Source organism: Erithacus rubecula, assembly GCF_903797595.1.
Source record: "Erithacus rubecula genome assembly, chromosome: 8".
Classification (NCBI taxonomy): domain Eukaryota; kingdom Metazoa; phylum Chordata; class Aves; order Passeriformes; family Muscicapidae; genus Erithacus; species Erithacus rubecula.
In genome coordinates, this window is record NC_136659.1 from 13,683,319 (window position 1) to 13,698,896 (window position 15,578).

The following is a 15,578-nucleotide window of genomic DNA, read 5'->3' on the forward strand; positions in this document are numbered from 1 at the left end:
AGGGGAAGAATCTTCTTTGAAATTTCAAAGCAAAAGCAGGGCAGTATGTGTTTGTAATAAAAATATTTAAAGTTTTGGTAAATTCCCATGAAAGTAACTAACTTGTATCTTAGGAAAAGGATCTTGGACTTTCTTGAATTGTGAGTTGTTTAGAAAAAACGTCTATGAACAAGAGTAGCAGAATTGATTTCTTGAAACAGTCAAACATTTTGCTCCCTGAGCCAATCAGCCTTTGTGTTCATGGGCAGAAGTTACTTTTTAATTGATACTTAAATGTAGCTGTTTCTCTATAGCTTCACAGGCCATAATCTTTCAAACTGTAACAGGATCAGACTGGTTGATGCTGTTTTAAATTTATTCAGTGATCAAATAAAAGTATTTGGTAATACAATAGTTTTGTAGGGTGTGGAAAGGCAAACAGCTCCATTTTAAGAGCAGCAGTTGGTACATCTCTTCTCAGAGAATAGAAAGATGGAAATCAGCTTCCTATAGCCTGAATGAATAACTGAGGTATAATATATTGGCAGTGTTTTGAATCCAAGATGTCCTACATCATACAGTAACTTAGAGAGTCTGGATGTTTCTCATGGAGCTTTTGTTGTTTTCTGTTCCTCTTGTCTTCATTTCCACAGAAGCACATTCATTGGTTTTGTTATGCTTATGAGTTATATTATTTTAAAAATGGGAGTTAGCAATGATACATAATACGAGTTTACCTGAGGCTGAGAGATAATGCTAAGTTAATCTGTACAAAAGGAGAAAGCAGAGATTTGAATAAAATTACTAGAATAGAATTTTGTCAGCAGAAGTTGTGTGTGAATGGAGGTGTCTGTAACCAGTGAATGAGTTGTTTTCTCTCTACTAGGTGGATTGCCTGAGTCCCGTAAACCATCAGAGGCTCTGTGTTCTCTTCAGCAGCTCTTCTGCTCAGTCCAGCAATGCTCCAAGTGCCTGTGTTAGCCCCTGGTATAAAATCTACTCCTCTACAGCTTGGATAGTTGCTATTCTTTCCTTCCCAAAGTCGTAGTCAGTGCCTGCCTCATAGCAGTAGTTCTTTGAGGACTCCTGGTAACAGGAACTTTTGCCCAAAGACTTTTGTGGTCAGGTGAATGTACAGCAGTATTGCAAAACCTCTGTAGTACCCAAAGCATGAATGAGAAAGCTCAGCTTGAAACCAAACGCTTTAGTTGGTGTTCCACTGCAGACTAATGTCTCTGTGTGGGGAGCAGTGCATGCAGTCTTGTGGAGAAGAGGCAGTGTAAATGAACAAAGGACAATGCCCAAGCCCAAAAATGAGACTTGTGCGAATCTTGGAATACTTGTAGATTGTATTATCCAACAGTGGCATTGGAATATATTGCTGTATTTCTCATACTATAGTCCTCAATATTAAGAGCTTTATTTCCAGCTTAGGGGGCTGTAATTTGCTAATTTTGTGCAATTTATGACACACTTTTATCTCTAGTAAACAGGACGGGTCTTGCTGTTTAATAATTAGCTTAGGTGATTTGAATCATTTAACTTAGGTGAAAATAAAGAGAGAACCCTCTTACAGGACAGGTCTAAAGTTCCTGTAAAAGCTTAGAAATGAACCAGAGAACATGGTGGTATGCTCACTAAGCAGCAACAATTAGAGGATGTCTGAATTATGACACTTAAACTGATATACAGTTTTAATGGCTTGGTCACCTCATGTTCTGGGGAAACTAAAGTTGCTATTAAATATTCTAGCAGAATAAGGATTTCTTGAGGCTTTTTTAATGTCCTGGATGTTCTCTTTTTGTAACTGTTTAAACATTAGTGCTTGAAGCTTAAAGCTGATTAGACTTCTGTGCTTAGATATTTTTGAAAATAGTCTTCAGAAGTCTAGTTGAATTGTACTGGACTTTAAAATGTCAAGTTTGAAGTTGTTTTAGTAGGACTTTGATCTCAATATTAGCAAACCTGACTGCTGGGATCAAGTGGAAAAAAAAAAAAAAAATCTTTGAAGTCATACAGGGCTGTAAACGAGCCAGCAGTGGTGTAGGTCTGGGCACCTAAAGGCCAACTAATGGTGATGGCATCCAGTCTCTAAAGCTTTTATTTCTCTGTTTTAGGATTGTGACCATGGAGTTCTATGGGAAAAATGACCTAACTCTAGGGATTTTTCTGGAGCGCTACTGTTTCAGGTATGGAGGAATTTCTTCTAATTCACTCATGCTTGTTTGTTACAAGCAAATACATCCCCTGCTTTCCTATTTTGGCCTTGTCCTCCTTACTTCCCTTCACGAGGAAGTGAAACAGATTATGAAACAAGGTTTATAAGTTCATAAAGAGAAATGTGTTCACTTAGCACTTTTTGTAGCAGTTAGGGTTTAAGGGCCAAGTTAAGAGTCTGAACATGTATTCCAACTACCTGTTTTTCAAGACAAGCACCTGTATTGGTCACAGTTTTCTGAGGTTCTTCTTTGAAAGTTCATAAAATTGTTGGGTAACACTACTCATTTAGTGTCTCAGAGTAAGGCTTTGTCATATGTGCAAGGTGGCCAATGTAAACAGTCCAGAATACTTTCAGCACTGGCACAGGACTGTGTCATTTATTTCAGCTCACAGAGGTGTAAGTTTTTGCATTTCTGTAATAACTGGCAGTGTCACAACCCCATGCAGAGTCTTAGCAGGCTGTGAGGCTGCTCAAAAGACAAGCTTACTCTGTTCTCTCTGTTTGCTACTTGCAGTAGCAGAAGGCTCTCAATGTTCAGCCTTTTGTAGGAGCAAGTATTTCTCCTTGGGGTGATCAGTGAGAAGGAGCTTAGCTGCTCACTTTTAAATTCTTGCTTCTCTCTGCTCATTAGGTAGTGTGTGCTAAAGTGAATGCTTCTCAATCTCCATAGTTTCAGTAATTAAGGTTCTTTATTTTTTTCGAATGAGAGAGCCTGAAAAAGCTCAGATTCTCCTTTCTGGTTTTGAAGACTATCATGTCTGACTTTGGTACCTAAACAATTCAGCTTTTGTTTTTCTGGTATTGGTCTTTCTTCCATGACTTAAAAAATACCCATCCAAACAAGGTCATGGGTTTTACTTTTCAAAGATATTCTATGGCATTGTGTTGCTTACCTGTTCCTTCAGGAGCTGAAGCATTGCCATTTTGAAGGCTCTTTGTCACATCTTTGTTCTCAGTAGCATTGCCTTGGGTACACTGCCAAAGCAGCCTTTTAATTTGTTGCCAAGAACTTTCACAGGTGCTTTGATCCTTATACAGAATATATTGATAGAAAGTGATTGCCTGTAAAAAGGTGATGGCAACCAGTATCCAGTGACTGCTTTTGAGACCTAGACAGCCACTGTTGTCAATGGAACTTCACTATGTGCTGCCTCTAAATTGCTCTGCAGAAATAGCCTTCACTACAGGCTTAGTAAACTCTTTTACAGTGAAGATAAACAGTGCCATGGTTTTAGAAGGCATGTTACATCTGTTGAATCAGTTCCTCAGCAATGCCTAGTATGTGATCACTCGTAAATGTTTTTATTTCCTTTGTTAGGCCTTCCTACCAATGCCCCAGCATGTTCTGTGAAACACCAATGGTGCATCACATTCGTCGCTTTGTTCATGGGCAAGGCTGTGTGCAGATTGTGTTAAAGGAGCTGGACTCTCCTGTCCCTGGCTACCAGCACACCATCCTTACTTACTCCTGGTGCAGATTGTGCAAACAGGTAAGGATGTGGACTTCAGAATCATTGCTATTCCAATTTAGTATTCTTGTTGTGACTGACCTTGTATAGAAGGGCAGCTTTTTTGAGAAAGTGCTCATGCCTGGAACTATGGCTAAACTGGCAGAAAACCTGTTACTGATAAGTATGTTCTCATGTTATTTACTGATTCCTCTTTTAGAACTGGGGCCCTTGAGGGTGAAAAATGTGTGAGGTAGTCTTGTTAGTGTCAAAATTGATTCTGAGAGGATAGATCAAAGCAGAAAAAATAAAGTTGCCCACTTGGATGTGAAGAGTATGGTCCCTTCCTTGCAGTGAATCTTTATGAGCATATGGGAAAGGGTAGACACCAAGACCTACTGACATAGTAATTGGCTAAAGCCACTTGCTGTTCTTTGATCTGCTGTGGCCTGACCAGCCTGTGTTGCGTCAATGTGATGTCTGGAGTTCCTTCAGTAGTCATTAGAAAGTAGCATCTTAATAGAGTAATATTAAATGGCTTTAAGAAGCCCACAAGATAGTAAGATTGTGTATTATCTGAAACTTGTTCTGTAATTTAGCTAAGAAAACATTGCTAACTGGATACTCACATCCAGCTAAACATGAAGAGCCTTCAAAGAGACTAGCATAAAACTTAATGAAAAAATATTCATGCAGTACCTGAAATGCAAAACATCTGACTTAACCATATGGATGACTCAGGTCACCTACTTACACTTCCTTAAACATCCTTAAATGGGTGTTGGATTTACAGATACCTGGAGGAGATTGACGCAGGTGCTGACAGCAAGCCCTGTGCTGCTGTGCATACAGCTGCTCTGTAACCTTTTATTTTTGGGTGCTCATGTAAACATTTACGTGTTTGAGGTTAAGTGTGTGTAAAGTGGTGTCTGCTCTAAGCTTGCAAGCACTTCTGAAGTTGAAATAAGCTGCAATACCAATGCATTTGTAGCTGGAGAATCACCGGGGAAAAAGTCTATTATATGGCCACTGCTGCTGGCTAGGTTACTGGAAATTAACTCTATGCAGAGAAATGGCATCCCAGAAATAAGCTTCCATCAAGGGTATGTTTGGACTCCCCCAGCTTAGCACCTTTCATCATCAGCTAGCAGTTGTTGTTTATCAGATTTATTTTAACTGTGTTGGCCTTAGCTATGCATAAATGCTGTCTTTGTTGTTAAGTATTTTTCAGGGTCATGAGTACTTCTGGTACTAGAAATACTAGATTGCTGCTTGGATTATCCTGTCCTTAATCTTGTTTGAAGGATGAAATTTAGACACTTGCCTTTCAATTTTTCAGGTGACACCAGTTGTTCCCCTTTCCAATGACTCTTGGTCTATGTCTTTTGCAAAGTACCTTGAGCTGAGATTCTATGGGTACCAGTACACTCGAAGGGCCAATGCAGAGCCCTGTGGGCATTCCATTCACCATGACTATCACCAGTATTTTTCCTATAATCAGATGGTGGCATCTTTCAGGTGAGTTTCACTGCTAATAAAATTCCTTCTCTCTGGTACTATATGAAGCATATGGCTCTAGTAAGCATTCTTCAGGTCTGTCCTTCTCTGTGAGTACAGCATGGGATAGCATAACTGTACCATAACCACAAGTGCAGGATTGTGTGCTGGCTTGCAGAAAGCTTTGTGAGTGGCATCACTGTTCTAGCTGTGGTGGGCAGTGTTCCAAGAGGGGATGGTTCCTGTTCATGATACAGAAGGGAAATGCTTTTCCCTATCGAATTTCAAATGCTTTCAAAATTTTGGTTTTGCAATATGATTTGTGGTTTTACTTCTTGCCTGGGAGATGCATGGACAGTGTTATTGCTGCTAGAAGTAACTGAAGCCCTGGACACACTGACAGAGCCCTTTTTCATATAAGGGCCTCAAACCTCATATGGTGTAGAACTAGTGCTGTGTGGTGTGGGTCTTGTTAGAAGCCGTTGTATTGCCTTCTCAGCTACTCTCCAATCCGGCTGCTGGAAGTGTGTGTCCCACTCCCCAAGATCTACATCAAACGACAGGCTCCTTTGAAAGTTACTATTTTGCAGGATCTCAAGGATTTCTCACAAAAGTAAGCTTTGTTTTTAATGTCTTCCTAATATTTTTTGTACTTGTTACTTTTATTAGCACAGTGCATAACTATTTGTCCTAGTATAATGGGATTTGGCTAAATATTCATTATTTGATAGAAAAGTAATAATTTAAAACAGGTATGCATATATATACTTCCCAGGGACAGTGGTATTGAAATCTGTTATCTTTGCTTGCTCTGTCTGTACTAATGTCTCAACTCTTTGTCTGGTGGCAAGTCAGGTTAAACTTTGCCAGCAGAAACTTAAGGTTCTTTTCTTCTTTATCCCTGAACATTGCACTGATGTCTGAGTCATATATCATATGTAGAATAGTGCTGCCAAGCTACTGAAAGGTTGACCATCAGCAGGTGTCTGAAATGTTACCTTATGAAATGCACAGTTAAAGTATTTTTAATTCCTCCCTGTAATGCTAAAAACGAAATGGAAAAGATGGTCCTAGAAGGCCAGCCCTGAAAGCTGCAGGTTATATTTTGTATTCTTACCCTAATGTTCCTTTATTGAACATATGACCGAGTTTCAATTCTTCAGCCCCAAAAAATCCTTCAAAGACCTTGCACAAATCTCTTGTCCAAACAGAACTGTTGTCATTATATTGGTCATGTAGCAATGCAGCTCTTTGGTGTACAAAAGTCTTTGCCTTTTTAGCTATTGAATGTGGTAACAGCAGGTGGACTACCTCTGTGTAGTCTAAGGTGAACTTCCATGAGCCTAGACACTTTCTAAATGTAGCAACAAAAAGATGGAAGACAGGCCTGATGAAAAGTCTATAAAATCCAACCAGGCTGCTGTTCTGTCTAGTCACAGCATTCCTGTATTGCTGGATGTCTCTCTTACCATCTGACTTCAAAACCTGTGGAGCTTTGTTTAGAGCTGAAATAGTGCCTGCTGGTGAGGGTGCAGACCCAGATTCTTCCTAATCACAAATGACACAACAGTTCCCCTGTGTTAGTAATGCGTTTGAGGCATTGGTATTGCTTCCTGACAACTTCCACTGCTAAGAATAAATTGTGGAGTTTGTCAGTGTATGTAATTTCTAGGTTTCTCCTATTTCTGATGAGATTTTCCCAACTTTCTCTGTAAATATAGTTGGATAGCTTACTGTGCAGAAAGGCTGTCGTATATAATCTTTTTGGTTCTTAAATGCTAACCTTAAACTTCTATTAAATTCAGACCTTTATTAAAGAATGTTGAAGGTCCAAATAGTCACAGCTTAACTCTGCATCACTGCTGGCAGGGTGTCGCAAGTGTATCTTGCCGTGGATGATCGCCTTGCTTCTCTGAAAACGGATACTTTCAGCAAAACGAGGGAAGAGAAGATGGAAGACCTCTTTGCCCAAAAGGAGGTAATAGACTATTTTTACATCAGTGGTCCATAGGCTAAGTGTGTGGAGGAGCTACGCAGATCTTGTGTCATCTTGGTGAGATAACACTGACAGTTTTCCTTTTGGCAGATGGAAGAAGGAGAGTTTCGAAACTGGACTGAAAAAATCCAAGCCAGGCTGCTTTCATCATCATTGGACACCCCTCAACAGTTGCAATCTGTTTTTGAGTCTCTGATAGCTAAAAAGCAAGGACTTTGTGAGATGCTGCAAGCCTGGAATAATAGGTACGAGGACACATGCTGGAATCATGAACAACACTGACACTGTGTTGGGAGGGAAGAAGTTCTGCTGTAGTTTCTTTCACTATAGAGCAGTTGCTCTATAGAGCTTGTGCTGAATGTGCTCTATTGGTTAAGCACACACAGCTTTGATTGGAACAGAGACTAATTTGAGGCCATATGATAAAAGCATTATGTTGTAGAGCACAACTTGAATGTGGAGAAGAAATTTTCATTTGAATAAAGGTGAAAGAGATGGGAAGTTAGGATGGGATGTTAGCAGCAATCTGAGTTTACGGGAAAGACTTGTGAAGTTATGCTTGCCTGTATTCTGGTATGGAGAAACTTCATAACTCATGTCATTCAGAGATAATAGCAGTAGCCTATCTTTTGATTATTTTTTCTGTGGTGATGTTGGTTTTATGTGGGTTATTTCTGTTGGTTTGTTTTATTATTATTTTTCTGTTTAAGGTTACAGGATCTCTTCCAGCAAGAGAAAGGGAGAAAACGTCCGTCAGTACCACCCAGTCCTGGGAGACTGAGGCAAGGTGAAGAAAGCAAGGTATGGGTAACAGGCTGTAAACCTCTTAAATGTTTTTGTTTTTTGGTTTTTTCTAGGGCAAGGCAATGGTCTTGCTTCTCTGGCTTTTAGACTGGCTTTTCTTTAACAATCAGTAAACTGGTTTTACTGCATCCTGTAGTTTTCAACTGTAAAAGCTTAAATTGCGTATTATTATATTTATCTTTTCCTCAAAGGTGTGAACTAAGAGCCATATTGTAGAGAGAAAGACTGAGTATGAATGAGAGTTGATTATTTTCTGTGATATTTGTGTAGTATTGAAGTGAACAATGCCAGCAGAGAGCTGCAGTCATTGTCAAGTATATGCCTAGATAGGAACTGGGCCCCCTCCTTCAACCCTAGGCTGTTCCTCATTAAGTGCATCCCTTGTGAAAAAGACAAATAATATGGAGAGGTAGAGCAAATGATACAGGAAGGACTGATAATGGCTTTTCAGTATCATCCCTGTTTTGTGATGAGTCCTGTGGGAACTGACTGAAGAGATGGATAAGTTATTTTGGACTGCTGCCTCAAGAACTCTGTCCAAGGGGTACACATGCCAGCACGCTGAACTTCCACCCTTTGGGGAGCTGGAACTCTGAGGAAATGTCTGGGCTGCAAGGCAGTATAATATAAGCATCATACCAAGAGGCTGAGCTCCCAATAGTTTTTTGGTAGCAAGGTGCACTAAAAACCCCTGGAGACCCTGCATTTGCTCTGCTGTGTGCAACATGTCCCTTTCACTTAACACTTATTTGGCAGGTGCTAAAGCAACCTTAACTTGATCTAGCAGGAAGTAGGTTCCTAGAGAGGGAGAGTGTAGTGTTTGAAGCAGCATGCACCAGTGAAAGCTATCATTAGCATCTTGTGAACTTGAGTTTCTGTTGCTTGGTCTTTTTCCTGTGGTAACAGATACAGTGACATGCAGAGGCTGAGAAGTGGGTGTGCTCTGTTGTAATACATCTGCTTTTTTGAGTGCTCCACACAGAAGGGAATACAGCTGTAATGAGCTTGGTATCAACTCTGGTGTTCTGTTATTCTGCCTAGATCAGTAGCATGGATGCTTCCCCACGCAATGCTTCTCCAGCACTGCAAAATGGAGAAAAAGGTTGGTTACTTATTTTTCATAAGATGTCAATAGAAGCATATTGTAGGCCTTTTCCTGATATAATATGGGAGTTTTGTCAAATTTGATAAATCAGAGAAACACCAAATCCCTGTCACATCACATTTATTTTTTCTAATGGTAAGATAGAAGTTGGCCATCTGCATCTAATATACAGCTGAATTACTAGTGATTAGTAAATTGGCCAACAAGTATTTTCCTTTGAACTTTAGTTAAAAAGATTTCAGAAACTTTCTAAATAACTGAATAATTACATGGAATTTGGGAAATGCCTTTTGCCTCTTCTGTGATCTGGTTATGAGTGCTGAGATCTCTGGCCTGTGAGGCATACTGAGTGTTTGTGGGAGCTGAAGGTAGTAGTTGTAAGAGTTGCATTTTCTGGAGGTTATGTGCTACAATGATGAGCTTGCCCAGTCCTTTGGTCTGTGTGGCTTTACCTGCTTTCTAAGTAAAAACCTTCTGAAAATAGCTTGTGGTTGTAGCTTGGGCTGGTAGCAAACAGTATCACTTCTGTCAGCCATGTAAAATTATTTCTTCTGTTCTTAACTGTGCTTGTACTTTCAGAGGATCGTTTCCTGACAACTTTATCAAGTCAGAGCTCCACAGGTTCTGCCCATCTGCAGCTGCCCACCTCTCCAGAGGTTGCATCAGAGCATGTGACTGGTGCCAGCACACTCTCTGAACAGGACACAACAAGCAGCTCAGAAGGTATAGTTCAGTTGTGGTCTTGTATTCCTTCTCTTGCTTTTCTGTGCCAAGTCCACAAGATCCTTTTAGGAAATGGGAAATAACTGTTAGCTCTGTGGTCTGTAGTTATCCTTCTGAATTTACTACTTAAACTCTGATATTGTGATGCAGACCTGGCATTTGTCTGTTCCAGATGTGTTTGATGGACACTCACTGGGATCTACAGACAGCCAAGTGAAGGAGAAGTCTACTATGAAAGCCATTTTGGCTAACTTTCTGCCTGGAAACAACTATAACCCCATTCCCTTTCCCTTGTAAGTACTGCAAAATTATATAAAATGTACAAAATTGGCAATCTTGTCAGATTGCAGGCAGAGCCATGCATGCTTCCTTTGCTCAGTGTATAATTTGTCATTACTTGAGTTTGCCTCTGAATAAGCTAGAGAACTTTTCCAAGATAGGAAGTTTCTGTGTCCTTTCTAGGTGATTGTAAGTTACTCCTTTTTCCTATGAATGATCTGCCCTTGTGTAAAGCCACTATCAGTTTCTCCTCCTCTTAGCAGGCATGCCTCCTTAGACTTCTTGTAGAAGACGAAGGGGTGGGAGTAAAGGGGAGAAAGGTGCCTTCTAAATTCATTGCTGCAGGGAGGGAGTGGAAATGCCCTTCCTTAGCCAAGACTTAACTAAAGCTTACACGCCTGCATCTTGTTTTTGCTTCCAGACCTCTTCCAAGGGTTGGACTCAAATTGGCATTATCTGGGTGTAGGTCAGGTTCAATGGCTACTGCATGTGCCCTCAAGTGTCCCTCTCATGTGAAGATGGGCAGGCTGGAAAGTCTTTCAGCTACTTGGTCTGCGTGCTTTGTAGTGTTTCTCGTTTGACATGAGCCTAACGTTTGGCAGCCTGAGTTTAACTTGTGATCCCACCCCAGTGTAGGACCAGAGGCCTTGGGCTGATGAGGTAAAAGCTCAATGAATGGACCCTACAGATAAGTGAAAGAAAATCATACAAGAATCCAGGAAGCTTTGGGGAATTTTCTGTGATAAACTGCCTGTTTAGAAAAGAGTCCAGGTTTGTCGCCTAAGTTCACTCTACAGGCTATGCTGCTGGACAGTAAAACCAACTCAGACAGGTTTTGGTGCCGTTAGAAACAGTGGCTGCTAAACAGGAATAGACTCTTATTCTAACCTAAAGCTGGTCTTCTGATCCAAGCAGCTTGCTTGAGATGCTGATTGCCCTAACACTCTACCATTTAGAATTAACCACGTAGTTGTGAATGTGTCTGTTGGGAGAAGCTGATCTGGGGAGCTTTGGTTCCATGCTGAGACTTGCAGCTTGTGCCTGGGAGTGCAGTGATGAGATCTGGGTTTTGATCAAAACTTATTTTCTTTCCACAAATGTTTATGATGTGCTAACAGTCTGTTGTTTTCGTTTAGTGACCCAGATAAGCACTACTTAATGTACGAACATGAGCGTGTACCTATTGCAGTCTGTGAGAAAGAGCCAAGCTCCATCATAGCCTTTGCTCTCAGGTACTGGTGTGATTTGGCTTTTCATCTGACTTACTTTGTACTTTTGCAGCTTTTGTTTTTGAGGAATATTTAAATGTTGATGATGGGGAACAAGCATGACAGAATTTCTACGTTAAGCCATGTCATAGTTTCTGGCAGAGATAGGTTTCTTTCCTTTTTCTGCTGAGGTAATGAAAGTGCAACTGGATTTTGGACTTTTTTAGTGGAACTCTAGTAGGCAGAAAGGACTTAGTTGTGTGGTGTTACTTTTAATAAGATATTACTAGAGAATGAAGTGCAAGGTTTGCTCAGCCTCTCCAGCTGCAGGAAGTGCAGTTGAGTTGGGGAACAGCTGTTAATATTGGTATTTCAGTCTGTTTCTTGCCTGCCTTTGGTCATAGCAGCTCTTGCTACTGCTCAGCTCTTCTCACCACCTGCTTCACTAAGCCTTTGGGTTTGCATGTCACAAGGCAGCAGATTTTTAAAGAAGTGCATTCTTAAATTGTGAGAGGGGGAAAAATAAGGGGAAATTTTTCCTGCCGTATTGTCTAGAGCAGTTTCTGTTCTAAGGAAACAAAGTTCTAAAAATAAGAAAAAATAAAGCAGAGGTTTTTCTACTGTGGTGTTTTGTTTCCTGTGATTGTCTTGGATCTGAATCTTTGGGCTGGTATTGCAGAGTTTCCAAGAGAACACTTAATTATTTTGGGTCCTTTCCCTTCTTCTTTCAGTTGCAAGGAGTACAGAAATGCCCTGGATGAGTTGTCCAAAGCATCTCTGAAGACCAGTTCTGAAGATGGACTACAACCAAACAGGTTACATTCAGGAACTACAGTAGATAAAGTGAAGGCATACGGATGGTAGTGAATAAGCCAAAACTAGATGGGGAAGAACCCTCAAAATATATCCCTGTTAGGATCTCTGCTTTCTTATGGAATCTGACTCATTCCGTGTAACCAACACGTACTTCAGTATGTGAGTTTCCATTTCACATTATGGACCATGCAGGCTCCATCACCTAATCTCTTGGCTGTGTGCATGGCAGGAAACTGGACCTGCTTACCTTTGCTGTGGTTGTGGATGGAGCTGTTGCTATGGACCCTGAGAGATATTTTTTGCAAATATGGAGGAGGACAGCTTTGGAGAATCCCACACTGTTACACCTTTAAATAGTGTCTTCTTTCCTTAGTGTTTAGGCTGGGGAGAGAAAGAAATGTCCAGGCATAAAGCAGTAGTGTTTTAGGTGGCAGTATTTGTTGGTTCATGACATTTGTTCTTTCTCCTTTCAGCATGTCAGACAGCAAACCCAAGAGCAGCAGCCCTGTCCGGCTGCCTGAGGCTAACACGTGTCCCCTTCGCAATGCAGAGCCAGAGCAGCGTAAGGCCATTTTGCCAAAATCATCCATGGTGCTAATCTCAGCTCAGACTTGAGTCCACTTAACCTGAATTCTAGCTCGTGTGGGGAAGAGCAAGCAGCATTCTGAGTTGAAATTGTGACTAGTCTTAGTGTTGACTTAGTGTAATACATGAGAGGGGTGGGAATGTGTGGGGTTTTCTGGTCTGTGACTTTCTCTGATTCTTAAGAAATATTTTGGAATTGAAGACATGAAGTTCTTACTGTATTAAAGGCACTTATTCTTGGTCTGTGTTTTGAAATGTCTCTGCATTTCAAATTGATGCTGTTTCAAGGATGCTATTCGGAATACTAGAACATCCATCCTCATGGACCTTAGTTGCCTGAAGAATAGCAAATCACTTATAGTTGAATGGCATCATTCCTCTAGATAGAGCAATGCATAGGGAATGTTCATAGGAGTCATGCTGTTATTAAACTCCCTGTGGAAATGCCAATACCATCTTTTCTGTTCCTTTTCACTGTAGCCAAGAAGCCCTCTGGTGTTCTGTCTTTCTTCCGTGGCACGGGAGGGAAGAGCCCAGACCTGTCTTCCCAGAAGAAAGAGACTTTACGTGGTGCTGACAGTGCTTACTACCAGGTTGGACAGATGGGCAAAGAGGGAGCAGAAAACCAAGGAGCAGAGGCTCAAGGTACAAGACTGAGACTGCACAGTTCACCTTCTCTCTTGGGTTGTTACTTTTCCCAAAGCTCATTCATTTGTGCAAGGCCCCAAATGTTCCTGCTTGTACTTTTTCAACAGTCTGAGGTTACTCAGCATACATTGAATCATTTGGACATAAAATATGTTTTTTTTTTTCCTAAATACACTGGTTTTCTTTGTGATAAGGGAAACAGGATCTTTCAAACCCAAGCTGTAGGGATGTCAGGTAGTCTGGTCTTGAATGCCTTTGGATTGAGTTCTCTCTAGTTAAGCAGCACTGTCTGTCTTTCTCACTTGCTGTTTAGTTCTCATTGTTTTAGCTCATGCAAAGTGAATCAAGAGGGAGACAATGGATTTGTGTCCATAAACAGCAGTGCCCTTCTGGCATATGTATTATATTATACAATTACAGCTGCATTTCTAATTCCCTGTGTGTAGTTCCCACTGTATTCTTGGAAAAAAAGAAGAAAATATTTTTCTTGTGATGTGTTTGAGTAGTACCTAATGTGGCTTTCTTGGTAAACAGTGAATTAAATAGTGAACAGAATGCTCTTTATGCTTTCAGATGATGGAGATGGAGGAGATGGACAGAAGAAACAGGTGGTGAATCCCCATGTGGAACTCCGTGAGTAGTTGTAAATAACAACTTGGTCTTAGCTGACAAACTCATATCTTCATGCACATGTAGTGGAAGTCTTGAAGTTAATAGTTGGGTTTTTTTCGTATTTGTCATGAAGTAAAAGCAAGTTAAGAAAAATGCAAGGCAATTTTTACTTACTTCAATCAATCTCTTTTGCAAAAGTACTCCATAAACTTTTTTTAAATTGTTCTTTTGTCCAAACACTTTCCCATTACATATACTGTGAGCTATCTAGAAGGAGCTGACTTTCCTGTCAATTTTCCATTTAAATCCTGTTGGTTGAAACTTCTGAATTACAATGAGAGAGTTGCTTAGCACAATAATACTCCTCTAAACATGACTAAAATTTCAATGTTGTCTAGGATAGTCAGTGCATGTTGCATGCTGTTATTGAGGAAAAGCATTTTTTTGCAGAGTTCTCAGATGCCAATGCCAAGTTCTACTGCCGGATTTATTATGCTGGGGAGTTTCACAGGATGCGTGAGGTGATCCTGGGGAGCAGTGAAGAGGATTTCATCCGATCCCTCTCTCACTCCATGCCCTGGCAGGCACGAGGGGGCAAATCTGGAGCAGCATTCTATGTGACTGAAGGTAAATGCAGCTTCTTGCCCCCTTGTAATTAGAGGTGTTACTTCTGTATGGTGGTTAGTGTGTCATTTAACCTCTGTCCAGAGGGTTGCTGATCATGAAGTGGCCACTCAGAAGGGAAAATTAAGTGGCTTGTTCTGGGGTCTTCAGTGTCAAATTATTTGTTATTTTGTGCATGCAGGAGAACAAAATGTAGTTCTGTTTTTCAGTAGTAGCAGCTAGGAAGGCCAGTTAAACAGAAGGGTTGTACTCTCAGGCAGGCTTCAGAAAACAAAACCTTGAGTATAATTCAAGGAAAACTTCTTGTTGAAGACACAGTGTTTCTTATAATTTCATGTGCTATTGTTAATCTATTTTTTTTTTAACTGTGGCTGTTTCTAGGCTCCTATGTAAAACAAATATTGAACAAAATGGTCCGTAGTATGTTTCTGTTGTCTGTATAGAAAGCCTGTATAGTTGAGGTAGATCTAGTGTAGCCAGTCTCTTATCCATGATTTACTAGAAGATAGAAATCCAGGGAGGCTGAAATTCAAAATATGTGAAGTAAAAAGAATCTAGAAATGAGCTTCTGAAGGTCAGGATTTAAGAGAATTATAGTGCTTTCATTTTTCAAACCATTTCAGCTATGTGACAGTCCTAAAGAAATTGCAAATAATACATCACTTATTGTTTGTAACCCTGTTGCCTCTGTCTGATGTTAAAACAGATGATAGATTCATCTTGAAGCAAATGCCTCGTCTGGAAGTCCAGTCATTCCTTGACTTTGCTCCACACTACTTCACTTACATCACTAATGCAGTTCAGCAGAAGGTACTAAAAAAAGTGCCTTTTCTTTTAGGCAGTGTTCTGTATTGTAAAGACCAGTAGAAGTTTATATTAATTTTTTTTTTTTAAATAAAATAATTTTGGAGGGTGTGGGTTACATTAATGTGTTTTTAAGATAAAGTGGAAATTATGCTTGGACTTCTAAGCTGTAATACACAGTCAGACAGAACAGTGGGCCTTCTGGTATGGGATTGCTGATTGTCTCTGC

The 15,578-nt window shown here is 40.4% G+C and overlaps 1 protein-coding gene across 5 annotated transcripts in view; it reads left to right on the forward strand.

The window, feature by feature from the left end:
- PIKFYVE (phosphoinositide kinase, FYVE-type zinc finger containing) overlaps window positions 1–15,578 on the forward strand; it is a 62,435-nt gene that overhangs the window by 38,992 nt on the left and 7,865 nt on the right. For 3 of the 5 annotated variants that reach the window (XM_079311543.1, XM_079311542.1, XM_079311544.1), the window contains 18 exons: window positions 866–966; window positions 2,097–2,168; window positions 3,519–3,690; window positions 4,988–5,166; window positions 5,645–5,758; window positions 7,015–7,123; window positions 7,232–7,386; window positions 7,852–7,942; window positions 8,987–9,047; window positions 9,630–9,773; window positions 9,946–10,066; window positions 11,189–11,284; window positions 11,992–12,075; window positions 12,550–12,638; window positions 13,142–13,306; window positions 13,883–13,942; window positions 14,372–14,548; window positions 15,252–15,355. In XM_079311543.1, coding sequence (XP_079167669.1) covers window positions 866–966; window positions 2,097–2,168; window positions 3,519–3,690; window positions 4,988–5,166; window positions 5,645–5,758; window positions 7,015–7,123; window positions 7,232–7,386; window positions 7,852–7,942; window positions 8,987–9,047; window positions 9,630–9,773; window positions 9,946–10,066; window positions 11,189–11,284; window positions 11,992–12,075; window positions 12,550–12,638; window positions 13,142–13,306; window positions 13,883–13,942; window positions 14,372–14,548; window positions 15,252–15,355 — 2,094 coding nt within the window. The other 2 variants (XR_013774962.1, XM_079311545.1) reach the window with 2 other exon arrangements.